A 19,748-nucleotide genomic window follows, 5' to 3' on the forward strand; every position below is an offset into this window, starting at 1 on the left:
ACGAGTAGAGCTGGGTTGAAATAATCGATTTTCCGATTTTTAATCGATTTGCATATTAATGACCGATTATCGATTCGTACGTCCAAAGATCGATTTTTTTTTTTTTTTTTTTAATAAAAATTATTTTCTACATTTCCCTCAGTAAACTTCAATCTACCTTCAAGAAAGATAATTCAGGACTCCTGGATTATCTTTCTTGAAGGTAGATTGACCCTTAACCTTTTCATCAGTCTTCCAGCCATCAGTAACTAACAATACTTGTAAGATTTGCTGTTTAATATTGATATAATACTAGTTTTAATATGTTGCTTCTCTACACAGTCATGAAGTGAAGGAAACGGTTCAAATACATTTTTCATTTTTACTAACATTAACCCCCGGATCAAATCGAAATCGGATCGAATCGGATGGGATCTGAGAAATCGGAAAAAATCGATTTTGAAACGTAAAAATCGGAATCGAATCGATTCTTGAAATTTGAATCGAAACCCAGCTCTAAATACGAGGGTAATTTTTTTAGCATGACAACAGTGCTAATGAATAATAGTTTTTTACGTGGCTGCAACCTGTTTGGATAGTTTCATGGTACATTGACTTAATAAGCCTACTGCTGCTATATGCGTTTATTCCCCCTCTGTGCATTAAATGAGCGCATGTGCCAGAGAAACAAAGACCTGGTTGTATGTGATAAATCATTCATACATAAATAATCTTTCCCGTATAGCTAGTTTTTGTTCATTTGTGTCCGTGTTTTATTAAACGTGATGCCGCTTTAATGTATTCATGGAATCAGTTTTAATTACCTCTGCCACAGAGGTAATGGAAACGCTCGCATCTGTTTGTTGTTGCTGGTCTGACAGCAGGATTACTCCAACACTGAAGTATCTGAATCCTATATTACAAAATAAACCACATTTTTACAGAAAAGCAGTAAAAAAGGACACCTACTTTTTGTACTCTGAAACACATCCGCTAATGCATGCTATTTAGAATATGTGTTTCTATTTTGCTAGTTGTAGTAGATAAAGTATTTCTTTAGTCTTGAATAACTGCAGTAGCCCCCTGTGCCGAGGTGAGTAGAGCAGTTAAAAAATGTTCTCAATTAAATTATTCACAAATCAATTCGACACAAGTAGAGATATACGATGAAGGGATTAAAAAATATTTAAGGGAAACCACTTTACTATAGCCTAAGATAAACTGTCTGGATGTAACTTAGTTAATTTAATTGGAAAGACATTACATAATGTACAAAATCTGGTAGTTTGTCATTTGTAGACTTACTCATACTTGGAAGTATCCTGATTAAATATATACAAAATATCTTGCAATATAACTCAGTTTTTGTGACCTCTTTGTTGACTCTCACTGCCGATCGAATGCCCCTAATGTCACAACTCAATGACAATGTTAATTTTTCAATTTCGCTGAGAAAGTTGCATTTACAATTTGACACATGTGACGCGGCATGATTGAACCACTTGCTTTGGGCCCACAAGATGTTTTTGCTAATAACAGTACCAAGAATGAAGTCCCCATAATCAACCAGTCCCTGTCAGTGGAACCACCCAGTCCCCCTGCTCCTATTCACATGACAGTGGCTTGCGTCTAACTGGCTTTAACATCAGCAGCATTTAAGAGTCCGTTTCCTCATAACAAGGGAAAAACTATGACACAAGCTCCCCACTGAGCTCATAAATGAAAGAAACTTCTTTACTGTCCACTATTCAGCTTTCAGCTATAATCTGGTATGAGCATCTTTGCCCTCGGGCATTATGTAACTGTACGCTGTCCTGTTGCACAACTCGAACAAACTATGAAATTAACAATTTCCACGGTTATTCAGAATTGTAATACTGTAACATACTGTTCTATGTTGCACTTTACAACAGTCACATTTGGATTTACAGGACAGTTGTACTCCAGTGCCCTCTTTTTTCCAAAACATTTGAATCCAAACATTAGTCAACTGTCCTTTAAATTAAAACGTGACTATGCAACATAGAACAGTGTGTTACACTTCTTATGTTGTTGTTGTTGGTGTTTTATGGCGGTTGGCATCCGAGTGTTGCACCACCGCCAGACTTCACTCCTCAGACTTTTCGTAGTCCTCAGACTCTGTCGTAGTCCGTAAAAGTACAACAACAACAACACCAAAGAAGAAGAATATACTTAAGGAATAAAGTCTGGCGGTAATGCAACACTTATGAAAAACTGTACTTTTGGAGCCACAGCGCCCAAGTCATTTCTCTTTAAGATCAAAACGTTTGTTTAAAGTTCAAGAACAAAACATAATAGGGGGAGAAATCTAAAGAATAAAGTCTAAAGAATGAAATCTAAAGAATGTAGTCTAAAGAAAAAAGTCTAAAGAATTGAGTCTAAAGAATAAAGTTTAAAGAATGAGACGTACAACTACAGTAGGTGGCGGTAATGTAACGCTTGGATACCAACCTCCATAAAACACCAAAGAAGAAAAGTCAGCGGGGCAATCATTTGATTAGTCTATCCTGGCGAACGAGCGAGTGAACGATTGAACGATCGATTGATCTAACAGATCAGGGAGGAATCAGAGCGGAATCCAAGAAGGCGAAAGAAAGGAAGCAATCTGTGTGTGTACCGGCCAGGCATAATAAAGCTCCTGACCCGTGGCCGTATCTCCTCACTCACCTGAACATGTCAATTGCTGTGCTGACCCGACACCCTACGGTGATGGCGAACCAGGATCCAAACATCTAATCATCAATTTATTACAGTCCTCGCTACATTGTATATTACATTGTACAGATAAATACAGACCTATTTACTGCGTTTAAAAATAATTCACCCAGATAAACTACAATACCCATGATCCTCCGCTCTGGGACATCTCTTCTCTGATTGGTCTGGTCGCAGTCCAATCCCTTTCTCGACCGTGTACTGCAGTTGGAGCATCCTCCGTCATGGCGTCCGTGTGGTGCAAATCGCTTGCAAACCCGGCGGTTTTGGCCGCGCTTCTCCTTATTTTGCTCTGCCTCCCGCCGGGAGGAGGGCAGAAGAAGAAGGAGGTAAGCTCACTTTTCATCGTTTATCAATTGAAATGTCCTGCTCTTCAAAACTTCGTTACAAAGGCTCACTGCCGGTGTCTGTGACGCTGCTGCTGCTGATGACAGATCCGCAGACCAGGAAGCAGTTCTAGTTTCCCCAGTGCGCCCAAAATATAACAAGAGAACTGCTATATACAATGACTATATGCCTTTTATTAAGTAGGCTACTACTTGCTTTTACCCCATTGGCTTAACACTGGCAACTGACGTGGGTATAACGTAGCCAGCTAATCTGATGCTAAACACGATACATGCGCGCGATGAGGCGTCATGACGCGCATTAGTTACGGTGGTCTGGCTGTTAATTTGAAACTGATTCCGCAGAGCCCTTTTCTTTGACTATTGCCTTACCTTCTAGCTCATTTTTATTCAATCGCTTTTTTTTTAATCAGCAGTGATAGGCTACGACCAGTTGTGACATTTTTGCAGCAATAGTCGCATTTCTGTAGCAGCATGTAGCTGTATGTGAGAGGTGTGAAAGTGTTCCTCCTGAACATGAAGTAAGCTGCAGCATGTAGCTGTATGTGAGAGGTGTGAAAGTGTTCCTCCTGAACATGAAGTAAGCTGTAGCATGTAGCTGTATGTGAGAGGTGTGAAAGTGTTCCTCCTGAACATGAAGTAAGCTGTAGCATGTAGCTGTATGTGAGAGGTGTGAAAGTGTTCCTCCTGAACATGAAGTAAGCTGTAGCATGTAGCTGTATGTGAGAGGTGTGAAAGTGTTCCTCCTGAACATGAAGTAAGCTGCAGCATGTAGCTGTATGTGAGAGGTGTGAAAGTGTTCCTCCTGAACCTGAAGTAAGCTGCAGCATGTAGCTGTATGTGAGAGGTGTGAAAGTGTTCCTCCTGAACATGAAGTAAGCTGCAGCATGTAGCTGTATGTGAGAGGTGTGAAAGTGTTCCTCCTGAACATGAAGTAAGCTGTAGCATGTAGCTGTATGTGAGAGGTGTGAAAGTGTTCCTCCTGAACATGAAGTAAGCTGCAGCATGTAGCTGTATGTGAGAGGTGTGAAAGTGTTCCTCCTGAACATGAAGTAAGCTGTAGCATGTAGCTGTATGTGAGAGGTGTGAAAGTGTTCCTCCTGAACATGAAGTAAGCTGTAGCATGTAGCTGTATGTGAGAGGTGTGAAAGTGTTCCTCCTGAACATGAAGTAAGCTGTAGCATGTAGCTGTATGTGAGAGGTGTGAAAGTGTTCCTCCTGAACATGAAGTAAGCTGCAGCATGTAGCTGTATGTGAGAGGTGTGAAAGTGTTCCTCCTGAACATGAAGTAAGCTGTAGCATGTAGCTGTATGTGAGAGGTGTGAAAGTGTTCCTCCTGAACATGAAGTAAGCTGTAGCATGTAGCTGTATGTGAGAGGTGTGAAAGTGTTCCTCCTGAACATGAAGTAAGCTGTAGCATGTAGCTGTATGTGAGAGGTGTGAAAGTGTTCCTCCTGAACATGAAGTAAGCTGTAGCATGTAGCTGTATGTGAGAGGTGTGAAAGTGTTCCTCCTGAACATGAAGTAAGCTGTAGCATGTAGCTGTATGTGAGAGGTGTGAAAGTGTTCCTCCTGAACATGAAGTAAGCTGTAGCATGTAGCTGTATGTGAGAGGTGTGAAAGTGTTCCTCCTGAACATGAAGTAAGCTGTAGCATGTAGCTGTATGTGAGAGGTGTGAAAGTGTTCCTCCTGAACATGAAGTAAGCTGTAGCATGTAGCTGTATGTGAGAGGTGTGAAAGTGTTCCTCCTGAACCTGAAGTAAGCTGCAGCATGTAGCTGTATGTGAGAGGTGTGAAAGTGTTCCTCCTGAACATGAAGTAAGCTGTAGCATGTAGCTGTATGTGAGAGGTGTGAAAGTGTTCCTCCTGAACATGAAGTAAGCTGTAGCATGTAGCTGTATGTGAGAGGTGTGAAAGTGTTCCTCCTGAACATGAAGTAAGCTGTAGCATGTAGCTGTATGTGAGAGGTGTGAAAGTGTTCCTCCTGAACATGAAGTAAGCTGTAGCATGTAGCTGTATGTGAGAGGTGTGAAAGTGTTCCTCCTGAACATGAAGTAAGCTGCAGCATGTAGCTGTATGTGAGAGGTGTGAAAGTGTTCCTCCTGAACATGAAGTAAGCTGCAGCATGTAGCTGTATGTGAGAGGTGTGAAAGTGTTCCTCCTGAACATGAAGTAAGCTGTAGCATGTAGCTGTATGTGAGAAGTGTGAAAGTGTTCCTCCTGAACATGAAGTAAGCTGTAGCATGTAGCTGTATGTGAGAGGTGTGAAAGTGTTCCTCCTGAACCTGAAGTAAGCTGCAGCATGTAGCTGTATGTGAGAGGTGTGAAAGTGTTCCTCCTGAACATGAAGTAAGCTGTAGCATGTAGCTGTATGTGAGAGGTGTGAAAGTGTTCCTCCTGAACATGAAGTAAGCTGTAGCATGTAGCTGTATGTGAGAGGTGTGAAAGTGTTCCTCCTGAACATGAAGTAAGCTGCAGCATGTAGCTGTATGTGAGAGGTGTGAAAGTGTTCCTCCTGAACATGAAGTAAGCTGCAGCATGTAGCTGTATGTGAGAGGTGTGAAAGTGTTCCTCCTGAACATGAAGTAAGCTGCAGCATGTAGCTGTATGTGAGAGGTGTGAAAGTGTTCCTCCTGAACATGAAGTAAGCTGCAGCATGTAGCTGTATGTGAGAGGTGTGAAAGTGTTCCTCCTGAACATGAAGTAAGCTGTAGCATGTAGCTGTATGTGAGAGGTGTGAAAGTGTTCCTCCTGAACATGAAGTAAGCTGTAGCATGTAGCTGTATGTGAGAGGTGTGAAAGTGTTCCTCCTGAACATGAAGTAAGCTGTAGCATGTAGCTGTATGTGAGAGGTGTGAAAGTGTTCCTCCTGAACCTGAAGTAAGCTGCAGCATGTAGCTGTATGTGAGAGGTGTGAAAGTGTTCCTCCTGAACCTGAAGTAAGCTGCAGCATGTAGCTGTATGTGAGAGGTGTGAAAGTGTTCCTCCTGAACATGAAGTAAGCTGCAGCATGTAGCTGTATGTGAGAGGTGTGAAAGTGTTCCTCCTGAACCTGAAGTAAGCTGCAGCATGTAGCTGTATGTGAGAGGTGTGAAAGTGTTCCTCCTGAACATGAAGTAAGCTGCAGCATGTAGCTGTATGTGAGAGGTGTGAAAGTGTTCCTCCTGAACATGAAGTAAGCTGTAGCATGTAGCTGTATGTGAGAGGTGTGAAAGTGTTCCTCCTGAACATGAAGTAAGCTGCAGCATGTAGCTGTATGTGAGAGGTGTGAAAGTGTTCCTCCTGAACATGAAGTAAGCTGCAGAGCTGCCAGTGCTTGCTTTGTAGTGACTTCCTTAGTAGTGACTCCCTTTACTGTTGAGACCGTCTTCCTCAGTGGGTTTTAGTGGCAGTGTACTATTTTGGTTTTGGCCTATCCATCACCAAACATGTTTCTTTGGAAACGTGAAGACATTTTTGATAAATGCAGAATAATTTACATAGCCTAATTAAATTCAATTAAGTTAATTTGTTACTTTTGTATTTCTAGATAATCTAGTACAAGGCAGAGTTACTTTTTTCAAATCAAAAATGCTAAGGAGCTGTCCTGCTCCTGTCTCACACACATCTGTTCATCTGTCAGATTAGAGCTCAATCATAATAGAATCTTCACTTTGCCAAATAAACTATTGGAGATTCTAAGATCCTAAACATGGTTCATCACCTTTTTGCATTGTTTTGGCTAATGTATCTCGATGTATCCCTTGGAACAACTGTTCACGGTAATGTTTCATCTAGGGCCCGACCAATATTTTGGTTGGCCGATATCTCAACCAATACTGATACTGAGCAGATATATTGATGCTTCACTTGTCTAAACCAGACCTGGAGAGATTTATCCATGCGTTTGTCTGCAGTAGATTAGACCACTGTAACGGCCTGCTCACTGGCCTCTCCAAACAAGCTGTAAAACAGCTGCAGAACATCCAGAACGCTGCTGCTCGGGTCCTGACCAGAACCAGGAAGTATGATCACATTAGTCCTGTTCTCAGGTCTCTGCACTGGCTCCTGTGGCTCAGAGAAGAGACTTTAAAGCAGCTCTGCTTGTGTACAAGTCTCTCCATGGCCTAGCACCAAAGTACATCTCGGATATGTTAGTGCCACATGAACCATCTCGGACTCTGAGGACCTCATGGACCGGCCTCCTGCTGGTGCCAGAGTCAGGACTAAACATGGACCGGCCTCCTGCTGGTGCCAGAGTCAGGACTAAACATGGACCGGCCTCCTGCTGGTGCCAGAGTCAGGACTAAACATGGACCGGCCTCCTGCTGGTGCCAGAGTCAGGACTAAACATGGACCGGCCTCCTGCTGGTGCCAGAGTCAGGACTAAACATGGACCAGCCTCCTGCTGGTGCCCAGAGCCCAGGACTAAACATGGACCGGCCTCCTGCTGGTCAATGTTCAAATCTAGGCTAAAAACAGTTCTGTTTAGCTGTGTATATGACTCTGCACTCTTCTCTTTTCAAGTAATGTTTAAAATGATTATTTATGTTTGTATCTGTGGGTATTGTGATGTGTGTAAAGCACTTTCAATTGTTTGTGTACAAATTGTGCTCTACTAAGAAACTCTCCTTGCCACCTCCTCTCCACCAGCACATGGACCTCTGAGTCAGGGGACTGGGTTTGGAGGTAAAGCTCTTTAGTTGTTAGCTATAGTCTTTTTTTTTTGGCAAAGTTTTCTCTGACTTTATGTGGAGAGGACATGGCGCTGATGTGTGCACTCTAAAAGCTTTGCACGGACAAAATAAAGCCACATCAGTGTGTCAGTGTTGACTGAGCCAGTACATTTTAGGACCTGCAGGACCCTTGTCCCAAGCATTTGCTGAATTGCTTCCCCGACCTCCATAAATGGCTTTACTTATTCAAAGCATTCACCTCATGCCTAAAGTCTTCTCTGGCTATATTTTTGGGGGTTGAGAAAATACGACAAAAGTACATCTGGGTGGTGGTGCTATTTTAAGAACTCATCTTTATTATTTATTTTTCAATCTATGGATTCACTTTGGTTTCATCAACAATAAGATTACAAAGTTATGAGTCTTAAAGTGCAGATGACAGATTCTCATATTTTCCTTTTTATTTGTTTGGTGGGCTAGAATCAGTGATAATGATCATAGTTTTACATCATTGAAGTTGCATTTTGTCAAGAAAAGGAAATTGAGCTGAATTCTAAAATAGAATCCCTCTGTCTATGGCATCAGTAATAAGTGGCATTTGATTAACAATTTAAACGCAACCGACACTTTTTTTTCCAGCTAGCACCAAAAACATTGTTTTATTGTTACAAATCATGACAAGAAGTTTAGCTCTTGTTTACATTGTGGCTGCTAGGTAACAATTATGGAATTACCTCTACCTACATGTCATCTGCTAGTAATGTCCAACCAGGAAGTAACATTATAAACATCACCAACAATTGTGGGGAACTCTAATGTTATATTCTTAAACACAATTATGTTTGCTACACTTTAGAGAAATGTGTAGTTAAGGCTGGGCGACGATTTTAATTCATTCAGGATTTTAATTCTCAATGATGTGAGGTGGCAAAATGGTTAAACCTAGGGCGTGTGTCCAGACCTGCGCATGGAGCAGACTAACATCAACGCTTTTACACTTCTCCCTGGTGACTATATATCTCCTTAAAGAAAGGACAAACTAAAGCTTAGCGTATATTTAATGAGCCTTTATTGCTTAATTAGAGCCGCGGGTTGCGTCTTTGAGGAGCCTTAAGTAGTTTATTCTGTGAACGTTCCTTCGCAGAGGACCGAGAGGGCAGGACATTGCAGCTGCTTTCACTTCTCCTCTGCCACGTGAATATTTTTATATTTTTTGTTTTAAAGGCATTTATTTCCAGTCTTTCTGCAACATGTTCCAAGCAAACTCGCACATTGTTGCCCGTATTTTGCGCATGAAAAGCTGCACCGGATTATAAGCGCACCATCAGCTATTTGTGTACCATGTGTACTGGTCCATACATAAAGCGCACCGGACAATAAAGCGCATAAGATAAACAAAACAGACGGATAAGTCAGAGTCAGTTGAGCTTTATTAAACGCGTTAAACTGATTCAGATCAATATTGTTCAACATCAAAACACACTCTGCTACCGCTAACAGACACGTTAGCATATCCAAATAAATTCTCAGTCAATATCACTTGTAAAGACGTAAAATACTGATTTACCTGGAACAGTCCAAGCGGCAGTTCAGTGATGATTCTTGCCTTCCTGCCTTCCGTCGGCCGTGCCGCCTGTGCCGGCCGCGCCGGCCGCATCAGCGCTTGCTGCGCGGCCCGCATCGGCGCTCGCCGCTGATGCTTGCCACGGATCGTTTATTTTCTCCCCGTGTCAAAACGGATGGCCGGTCATTTTGATTTACGTAGCGAGACCCCTGGTCCTTTTATTTACCGGTAGGTGTCTGCGTTGTGCCTGACCGAAAATGTTGTTTACATTTTGACAAAGCGCCGCGTGCGTCGGTGTGCTTCGGTGTAGCGGTAGACTACTGTTCCCAGAATGCTTTACATACATGTTGTTGGGACTTCCAGTTCCGGAGTACTGTAAATCTAGACGTGCATCAGCATCTTCTTTATACACCGTGTACCACACAAAATATCTTCGCGGTCAGTAAGCACAACCAGAAATAAACCATATATTAAGCGCACAGGACTATTAAGCGCACGGACGGCTTTTGAGGACGTTAAAGACTTTTAAGTGTGCCTTTATAGTGCGGAAAATACGGTAGTTCCAGTAGCTGATGAGTCTGGGAAAAGGAGATGGCTCTTGGTAATACAGAGACCCACTGCTGCATCATTTGGAGCCACACACACAGGCCTGTGGGACTTGAACGAGCCACGGGATGTGTATCAAGAGTTTTAATGTGAGTAATGTACTTTGCCTAGTCTCCAGCCCTTGGCCACTGCTTGGAAGTATGAGGAAGATGTTCTGTACAATCGGTGGCAATGGGCAAAATGGTGAAGCAGCAGTTTATATTCACTTCATGATGTGTGCGCTCCATCTGCGCCCTTCATCTCATTCTCTTCTTTGCCATAATAACTGTCTGGCTCAAACCTTTTAGGGTTTGGACCCTGCGGCACGGTGGTATTTAAATATCAAGTGACCATTACAGCTATTTACACACGACCATCTAAAATCACTGCTGCAGACTTTAACTTTTCTTGCAGATACATAAAAACGTATAGGATTACAAGCTAAATGCCAATTAAATTTAAACATGAAAAAGCTTGTAGATGGCCACTATGCATCATCATAGCATAACTATATTATTATGATTTTCTGATTTTGAGTGACTATTAGATGAAAGTTGAAACGTCTTGATTTTCAAAAGTGTGTCCAGTTGATAGCACTTGAATCCTTTTCTATGATAGAACACTCCTGGGCAAATAAGGGACTACACCAACCTGCTTACATTTTTAATTAACAGAAGTGTGACGCTGGCAGTCACAGGTAATGCTATTGCTAACGGTCCTCGTCCTTATCTCTTCTTGGTTTATAGGGTAGCGGCAGCTGGACTGGCATCACATGGAAATCTCACATCAGCACAGGTCTTTGCAAAGGTGTGCTGCGTTGTAAGAATAGAAAATGATATTGGCCAAAACGCTGATCCGCGCACTTTTAGGGAAATGTTATTTTTTAACCTATAGAATATGTTGTATGTGCAAAGACTCTAGCTTTCTCTGCAAAAATCTGATTAAATGTATAGAAATAGACAAAGTAGTGGAACTGGGCAGTGTGCAAGAATGTATTCGAGAACATACAAAGTTATGCCCCGAAAATACTTACTCTGCACAATACAATAACCTAAGTTTAACTATTAAAATGCATACAAACAAGGTTCTCCTTGAGCTAGGATTCCCATGGAAATTGTGAGATTTATGTTGAAAAAATAAAAATAAGATGTATAGAATCAAGAATTATATTCAATAATAATAATAATCAACTCGGAACGGAAATAAATCAATCAATAAAGAACATTAGCATGCATTTTTGTATTATTATGAATTGGATTTTTCACAATGTTTGATTTTGTTTATAAGTGCTGTGATAAATCTGCTATTATTGCATTATTTTAAGATGCTCTGACTCATCTTACTTATTTTTGTTATTTAGTAAACATAATTGTACATATCTAAATGTATTAATCAAACTGTAAAAAAAAATAAAGATTAAAATACTTTACAGGGACAAAAGCAAGACAAGGCCAATTTAGTAAGTAGTAACTTAAAAAGGAAAATCATGAATATAATTTGGCTTTTTATATTTATCTTAAAAATTGTATACATCTCAGATAGTGTTGTTGCGATAAACAGTATTTATTTTTTTGCAATATTGATAATTGCTTTACCCAGTACATAGCAGTGACATTATTTGAGTATGTTATATCTACATCTAAATTCTTCTGGACCTTGAGCTCCTGAGGATAGGTCAAAAGAGCAAAAGAATATTCATATCCCTTCATTGTTCATCACTCATGCACTGCTGGATATGTGTATATGTAGCCTGGGTTGTGTTTCTGTCTGAAGGCTGACTGCAGCACAAAGAAACAACTTGTGTAAGCACTTCCTGTTCCCCGGCTTATGGAGTCAGGGGAGCCACGAGAAAAGTCCAGGCCAGCGCGACTGAGAATTATATCAAGTATCCAGAGAGTAGTATATCTGTGGAGAAATATAGATTGCAAACTGTGCGGCCGTACCCCTCCCAGGGACCCAGGACCAGCCAAATAAGTGGATTGGAATAACAAGAGGCTGGCCCCGCGCACACCCAGGCACAATAACCAACCCTGGCCTTCAGGGCATGGCTGACCACTCGCAAACTTTAGAGCCTTATGAAGGTCTCAAGGCAAGGTAAAACTGTGAGGCACAACTCTAGATTCAAGTGAGGATAAAGTGCAATTCAACATTTAGACATTTTTATTGGCATTGTTCCCATCAAATTATACCAAGACGGGTACAATTAGAATGATGAAGGCTCCTCATTAAACTCACAAAAAAAGCGTGGTTATTTAGGTAATGATTTTGTTCTGTCCTTGCGGAGTGAGGCTTAGTGAGGCTGCTTTTCAAGTGTATACAGGCAAAACATTGTATAGTAATAATCAGTAGCACATCAATATTTAGTGCATTTGAATGCAAAAGCTGAAAACAAAACAAACGCTAACATGCAAAAGCGAGATTTGAATACTGGTCTTCCGCATGAAGGGTGAGCTCTTATCATACTGAGCTAGTGTCCCATACCAATAAATGATGCCGAATGCACTAAATACGTATTCAATGACTGCCTCTGTTTCTAACTAACCTACATATAATCATTAGAAACATGAACAGAGCCTTCGCTACAAAGACATGTGCAGTTAGGGCCAAACCTGCAAACATCCTTGATTCCCACACAGGTTAATTCAGCTTGGTTTGAGGCTGTGTGGTCCTCAGAGCTCATGTGAAGACCTCTAAAAGAAGCTGCAGTCCGCTCTGGTTCTAAAAGCTCATGTTGGAGAGTGGAGCATGAACAGGCCTCTGAACATGGTCACAGACTGAGCAGCTGTGGGAAAAGGAGAACCAAGCTTCCCGCAAAGAAGAATGATAATTTACGAGACTCGACAAGAAAAAGAAGAAAAACATGACATTATCAGACCTTGAAGTTCTTTCTATTATCAACCCATAAGTTTCCAGTCGTTTAATGCACGCATTTAAATGATAAATAATTACCGAACGCTTGACCCATTCACAAGTGCTCTCTTATACACCAGTGCACACGGGAGGCGAGGCCCATGTCTCTGTTGCAACAAGCCGGTCGTCACTGCCCCCAAAAAACTAATTAAAAATACCCTGAAATGGGTGAATGAATGCATCAAAATAAAAATATATCATTGTTTGGACACCACTGGGAACAATTTTAATTTAGATGTATAAGACACACTTATTTTTCAGGCAAATGTTACTGAAAGAGATCTATCTTTCCAGCAAACTACTTTTTCCCAACCTGCTTCTCATCCGTCACATTTGGGGCTCATATGTTCTTGAGCAAAAACAGGATCACAGCAAAACGTCTGGGAGCGAGTAATCAATCAGAGAGGTGTCAGAAGCGTTACCTGCTGCTGTACCATTTCTGTAGCACTAACCCAATCACACATCAGGCCATATACTTTGTTTGTCCTTCATGTATATTTGATTTTGTTTTGCCTTTTGTCTTGCTCTTGCACTTACCTACGTTCCCTCGCAGTGCCTCTAATGATTCTCCTTCTCTTTTGTGCTTAGTACATTTCCGAGCTCCATTACAGATTGATATAAAGCACCCCATTTCTTAAACCGCTGCTAAAAGTAGCCATAAAGGGCGGCGTGGTTTGCGTAGTAAGATGTTTCAATGTTCTCTGAAGTGAATTCAGGGGTGATTTGTTTGGATCTCGCTCATTAGCTGTAGTCGTCTGAATTATTGATGCGGCGATGTCGGGCCTGCTTTCCCGGTGACTGATGGCGTGTGTTCGTAAGTCATTTTCCCCCTCCACTAAGTCCCCGGCCCACATTTCTATAACTAATTTTCTGAGTGGCAACGCGATCTCCATCTCTCACTCGTCATCATGACACCTCCCCAGGATCTTTTGAAGCACTGAAATAAGGACGATATGGCAATAATATATCCATTTACAGATACAAACCATTGTAAAGTAACCTTATTGACGGGATGGGCCATTTTGACAAATAATTCATCAATATTTTTTAGGAGTGTGAATAACAACAGGATGCAAACCAACCGGAATGAATTAAAGGACTGTACATTCATCCACAAAACGTTATGCTAAGAGGACAACATGAGTTTATTTAAATGATGATGCATACAATATTCAAATGTTTCACTATCATTACTCATTCGATTCTCTCCTCTACCTTATAGATGTTGATAGACTCCACTGCTGCGTTTATAGAATTTTTTAAAACCGGGGTAACAGCATTTTGAAGATGTGTACAATTTTAATATAGATTTTATTTTAAAGGTAGTCTCCTGGAAAATGCTTTAAAATCAAGCTAAAAATGGCCAAAAGTGACAGCAGGTTAGCTAACATATTGCCTTGAATCAAAAGCTTGTGCTTGTTGGCTTAAAGCAAACTGTTGTTGAATTTCGTAACCTTAAAAATTGCTTTTGCCTTTCATGTATTTCTCACGATGTAATTTTCATATTCAGCCACTGTCCTTCAACTAGTATTTGTGTTCGACTGACCACTAATCGGTGCTTCTCACTCTAAACTTGCCCTGAGCGGTTCTTTTGTTTTTAATGCTTTGGGCCTCCATGTAGCTTTATCGATCTATCGCTCGTTTTAACTTGTTTTGTTGCACTGCACTGACGGTGTCTTTCCTCTGCTCCCTCCCGCTGTTCCCCCCTCTTCTCCTCCTCTGCGCCCCCCCCCCCCCCCCCCCCCCCCTCTCGCTACACAGCCTGTTCCCCATCCGACAGCATCACCGCCTCACCGCACCGGCACGTTTCATGTTAAAATGTACTGTACAACCATCAATATTAAAACGCCTACATCTTATCGAGTACTGCACTAGGCCTGTCAAAATATATCTCAGAAAAAACATAATATTAGCTCAGAAATCCAAAAATCTCAGCAGACCCATTTTCTACACTTACAATATTGTTAAAAAAAAAAAAAAAGTGAAAATTAAAAACTAAAATATTTGGTTAGTATCTATTATCTTATGAATTACATATTGGATCCTTTGCGACTCTAAACTATACTACAGAAATTGCTATTTCCTCATTTCCTCACTGGCTTTAACTGCCATGTCATTTTTACTTTGAAAATCGGGTTAGGGTTATCGAATATTAAAAAATAAAAGAATTCTAGTGTTGCAGATGTTGTGAGAGCCATTAGTTGGAGCCCTTGGCAGTTGTAGTCTGTTAACAGTGCTTTTTTTTCACTGGAGGGGTCCACAATAATGCAGTGTGAGATTAAAGGCAAAGCAGCAGAACAGCAGAACACGGCTGAACGAAAGCCGATAGAAAGTAACGTGCCGGTAGCGATGATGGTGTGACTCTTCTTTTATGAGATTAATGTGCAATAAACACGATAATCTCATGAAATAAGTGATGTTTTACACCAGATTGAGCTGCCGCTAGTTTACATCTGCAGTAACTGTTAATCCCTCTGTTGTCTCTATTTGACCACACTTTATGACGCCAATCTCTGAATGATTAAGTCAAGTTTTGGCACATTTTTACTTCTAACATGTCAAGATTGTTATTGTGAACCTGATCCATGGCCAAATAATCTTCATTCCTAATCGGAGTGAGTTATGCTTACAATATCGGGCTTCCATTCATTCTTATAACCCCTCAAATAAGTGTCTTTACAATCTTCTGTTTTAGGACTGTGACTCAAAGTCCTCTGCATTCACAGCTTTTCTCATTATAGCAAAAACGGTTTGAGAGGGATGAGGACTCTGAACTTGTGTTTGTGCCACGTTTCCTCTGGTGCTCAGTCCTGGAGAGGGGGCTGTCATATCGCTGGCTTTTTGAGAACACTTGTCACGAGAGGCAGAGTGCTGAGGCAGCCCTCACTTTCCTCATTTGACCCAAGAACGAACACTTACAGACACTGGACTCTTAGCTGCCAATCAAAAGGATTCGGCTCATTTGTTATTATGGATTACGGTTCTGTTTAGACGCAACTTCCTCTGTCTAACACGGTGTACCTCTGAAACTTTTAAACTCGTTTGATTTTTGGCAAATAGTAGAGCTTCATTTAGATACGTATTCCAGAAACATTCCTATCACAAGCACTCTTTGATTTTTTTTTTTATTATCTTAAGACCGATTGCTGATCTACTTGTTCATTTACTACAATGTGCTGCTTTCTCCTAGTGTGGATGCTCTCTGTTCTCCATGCTGTTAATTGGACGTATTTATTTCTGTTTGGAAAGACAGCACGGCTTTAACACAGCAGTCTTATTTTTGATCTTATAGCTTATTGTTATTTTTATTATCCCATAGCAGATTTAAACAGTTTCTCTTTTTGACTTATTCATTGTTCATTGTTTTATGTTGCATCGAATCACCAAGACAAGTTTCTATGTTTGTGAATTCTGTTCATTGACAATGGCAATAAACCCTTTCTGATTCTGACACCTCTAGTTGCTGCTTTTTGTGTTTGTGTGAGTCAGACTTTAAAGCTGCACAACTTAACAGAATTAATCACTTGTTTGGCTTATTTGTGGGCATATGCAGAATAGGTCATCCATCACACCATCCAGACTTAGACTGTCACTTTGTGTATATACAACAATTCAGCATGGCTGACAGCCTCCTGATTTGCCAAGTTTCAGACTTATGGTTAGTTTTTCTGCTCTTTTTCACTGTAGAATGCTACATATTTTGTCATTTATCATTGAGTTTAGAACAGGCCTGGGCATTATGCTGCCGGCCTGTTTTAAATAATAGAGTAAATAGCCTATATTTTACAGAAAATTGCTTCTAAAGATGAGAACATATTACACATTATTGCGGTCCGCCCCTCCGCCACTAGGCTGGATTTGATAATGGTCCTCGGAGAGAAAATAATTGTCTGCCCTTGGTTTAGAAAATTCCAGACTTTCTGTTTCATTTAGGATTTTCTATTGGCTCCTCTTTTTTTTTTAAGTAATTTTAATACCAAAACTGTATTCTTGTAATCCCTCCAAGTCCAGTGAGGGTAAATGTTTTTCTAAGCAGAAGCACATAACTGTGTGAATGGATCATAGGACTAATAACCCAGCCATAAGGCCCCAACCATTAGACTCTTAAGGCAAGGCAAGGCAAGGCAAGGCAGGTTTATTTGTAGAGCACATTTCATACACAAGGCAATTCAAAGTGCTTCACAGCAGGAAAAATGCATTCAAATCACAAAGAAATTACAGAAACAGAAATACAATAAAATTAACTAAATTAAAAATTGTCAATCCAACTGATTGTCTAAACTAATAAAATCACAAACAAAAGAGAAGAGTGCAAAGAAAAAACCCTTTCAGTCATATGCGCAGCTAAACAAAACTGTTTTTTGCTTAGATTTGAACATTGTCAGAGTAGAAGCCTGTCTCACATCTTCAGGAAGACTGTTCCAGATTTTAGCTGCATAAAACTGAAACGCAGATTCCCCATGTTTTGTCCTGACTCTGGGCACCAGCAGGAGGCCGGTCCCTGAGGTCCTCAGAGTCCGAGATGGTTCATATGGCACTAACATATCCAAGATGTACTTTGATGCTAGGCCATGGAGAGACTTGTACACAAGCAGAGCTGCTTTAAAGTCTATTCTCTGAGCCACAGGAGCCAGTGCAGAGACCTGAGAACAGGACTAATGTGATCGTACTTCCTGGTTAAGCAGCGTTCAGACCGTGGCGTCCAATTCGCTCCCGACGCAGGAGTTCGACGCCTGTACATTTTAAGGCAGACTCCTCGGACGCTCGTCCCCAGACACGCGTCCAAAATATAAACTCCCCAGCAAACGCGTGTCAGAGGCGTCCAGCAAACATGCGCAGTGGAGGGGATGTTGTGTTTGCCTGTGTAGCTGTGCAATGGCAGAACAGATGGAGAAAGTGGCTTTGGTGTATTAACTTTACAAAGTCCAAAAACGGAGGCGATGGGCTCCGGGGCTTGTCGGGGACCCGCAGATACTTCAGAGGTGAACAGAGTTTAGTCAATATCATTATTTGCTCCAAGAGCTGCGTCTTGAGGATTTATTTTTTTATTGTTGCAGGGTTTGTTTTGGGTCTTCTTCCAGATAGTGTTTCCACGTACTGGAGCGTAATCTGATTGGCTGCTGCACCACATCTGTCGCAGAAAAGTTCGATGTTCAAAACTCAGGATTCGCCCAAGACGCATATCCACATAGACTTTGAATGTAAACTGGACGCATTGGACGCTGCGTTGTGAACAGGCTTTTACACTACCTGCCACAGGGTAACGAGTCAGCATGTGTTGGCCACTTGTACATATAGATGTGAAATCGTTCTACTCTAACCATTAAAATGTAAGAGAGAATCCAGATGGGGAGGAGGCTGCAGGGCTTTTCAAATGGGGCTGATGTGTCCTGGAGCTTGTGGTGTAAAAGTGAGAAATGGCTCAAAAGGGAGAGGTGAATCCTATGGTTCTGTTCCATACTATACACCAGAGGGCACTTCTGAAAGCGCTGAATGAATCCCTTTACGCATGTGCAGGGAGTGAGTCAGTGTCTTCAGCACCGCCCTCTGGTGGTCGTCCGGGATTCATAGAACCGTATTTCCATTTGTACTTTTCCCCATGAGACATTTTCAACAAAATGATCAAACACTTTGAAACATTTTTTTAGACGTTTGTCACTGGAATTGCCATACAGTGAACCCTCGTTTATCGCGGGGGTTACGTTCCAAAACGAACCCGCAATAGGCGATTTCCGCGAAGTAGAAACCTTTATTTTTTTACAGTTATTATACAATGAAATACTCCATAAAACATTGAAGCTCACGCGCGGCGCCGCTCTCACCGGCCTGACCCGCAGCTCACGCGCGCTCTCACCGGCGTCTCACGCGCGGCGTCGCTCTCACCGGCGTGTCCCGCAGCTCACGCGCGCTGCGCTCTCACCGGCGTGTCCCGCAGCTCACGCGCGCTGCGCTCTCACCGGCGTGTCCCGCAGCTCACGCGCGCGCTGCGCTCTCACCGGCGTGTCCCGCAGCTCACGCGCGCTGCGCTCTCACCGGCGTGTCCCGCAGCTCACGCGCGCGCTGCGCTCTCACCGGCGTGTCCCGCAGCTCACGCGCGCGCTGCGCTCTCACCGGCGTGTCCCGCAGCTCACGCGCGCTGCGCTCTCACTGCTCTCTCCCGCAGCTCACACGCGCGCTGCGCTCTCACCGGCGTGTCCCGCAGCTCACGCGCGCTGCGCTCTCACCGGCGTGTCCCGCAGCTCACACGCGCGCTCACCGTCCTCGCAAACTTCAATTTGGCAAGCGGTTTTACGTCCGTGTACATATTAATCCATAACGTTATTGACACACAGGTAGAGAAGACGCAGAGAGACTGTTTAGCCAATCAGAATGCAGAACACAATGCATGATAAAAATGCGAAGCAGCGAGACCGCGAAAAGTGAACCGCGATATAGCGAGGGACCACTTCAATTGTCAAAAGTATCAAAAATCAGATTCTAATTGGTACTAAAACTAGGATCAAAACAAGATATTCATACTCATTCTAAAGTATTGTAAAAATACATTAAATAATAGTACTTTGTGTAGATCATTCTAAATATTTTCTGGAAGAATTGTTAGTGTTGAAAATGTCAGTCTTTTGTTTTAAACCTTGTCTTAAAGAGATTGGAGCTTCAGAAGTAGTGTAGTAACACTTGTTTCTAATGTTTAAAACACCATCAAACATTTAACTCTATCACATGGAGTCACTGGGATAAGCTCCAGTCACCCGCGACCCGGAAAGGGAACAAGCGGTAGAAAATGAATGAGCATGGAGGTTTAATACATCCAGTCTTTTGATTCCATCCTGAAGGTTACTCAATGTCCTCTTCCCATCTGCTTGACTGTAAATGTGCCCTCTTTCACTTAATTAATGTTGCATTAGATTCACTGAGATGAGTTTTCGGCTGTGCATACACTCCTTTAATACTTCATTACATCTGTTTGCATA

At 41.9% G+C, this 19,748-nt stretch overlaps 1 protein-coding gene across 1 annotated transcript in view; it reads left to right on the forward strand.

Moving 5' to 3' along the window:
* Positions 1-2,900: 2,900 nt before the first annotated feature.
* The window catches only part of LOC140377747 (dolichyl-diphosphooligosaccharide--protein glycosyltransferase subunit TUSC3), a 57,271-nt gene continuing 40,423 nt past the window's right edge, over positions 2,901-19,748 (forward strand). Inside the window, exon 1 of the mRNA XM_072463297.1 lies at positions 2,901-3,044. Coding sequence (XP_072319398.1) covers positions 2,940-3,044 — 105 coding nt within the window. The 5' untranslated portion in view covers positions 2,901-2,939. The remainder of the gene's footprint in view (positions 3,045-19,748) is intronic.

This window comes from Eucyclogobius newberryi, unplaced genomic scaffold (assembly GCF_026437365.1).
Source record: "Eucyclogobius newberryi isolate DKJ021-1_F unplaced genomic scaffold, fEucNew1.0.hap1 SCAF_4, whole genome shotgun sequence".
Classification (NCBI taxonomy): domain Eukaryota; kingdom Metazoa; phylum Chordata; class Actinopteri; order Gobiiformes; family Gobiidae; genus Eucyclogobius; species Eucyclogobius newberryi.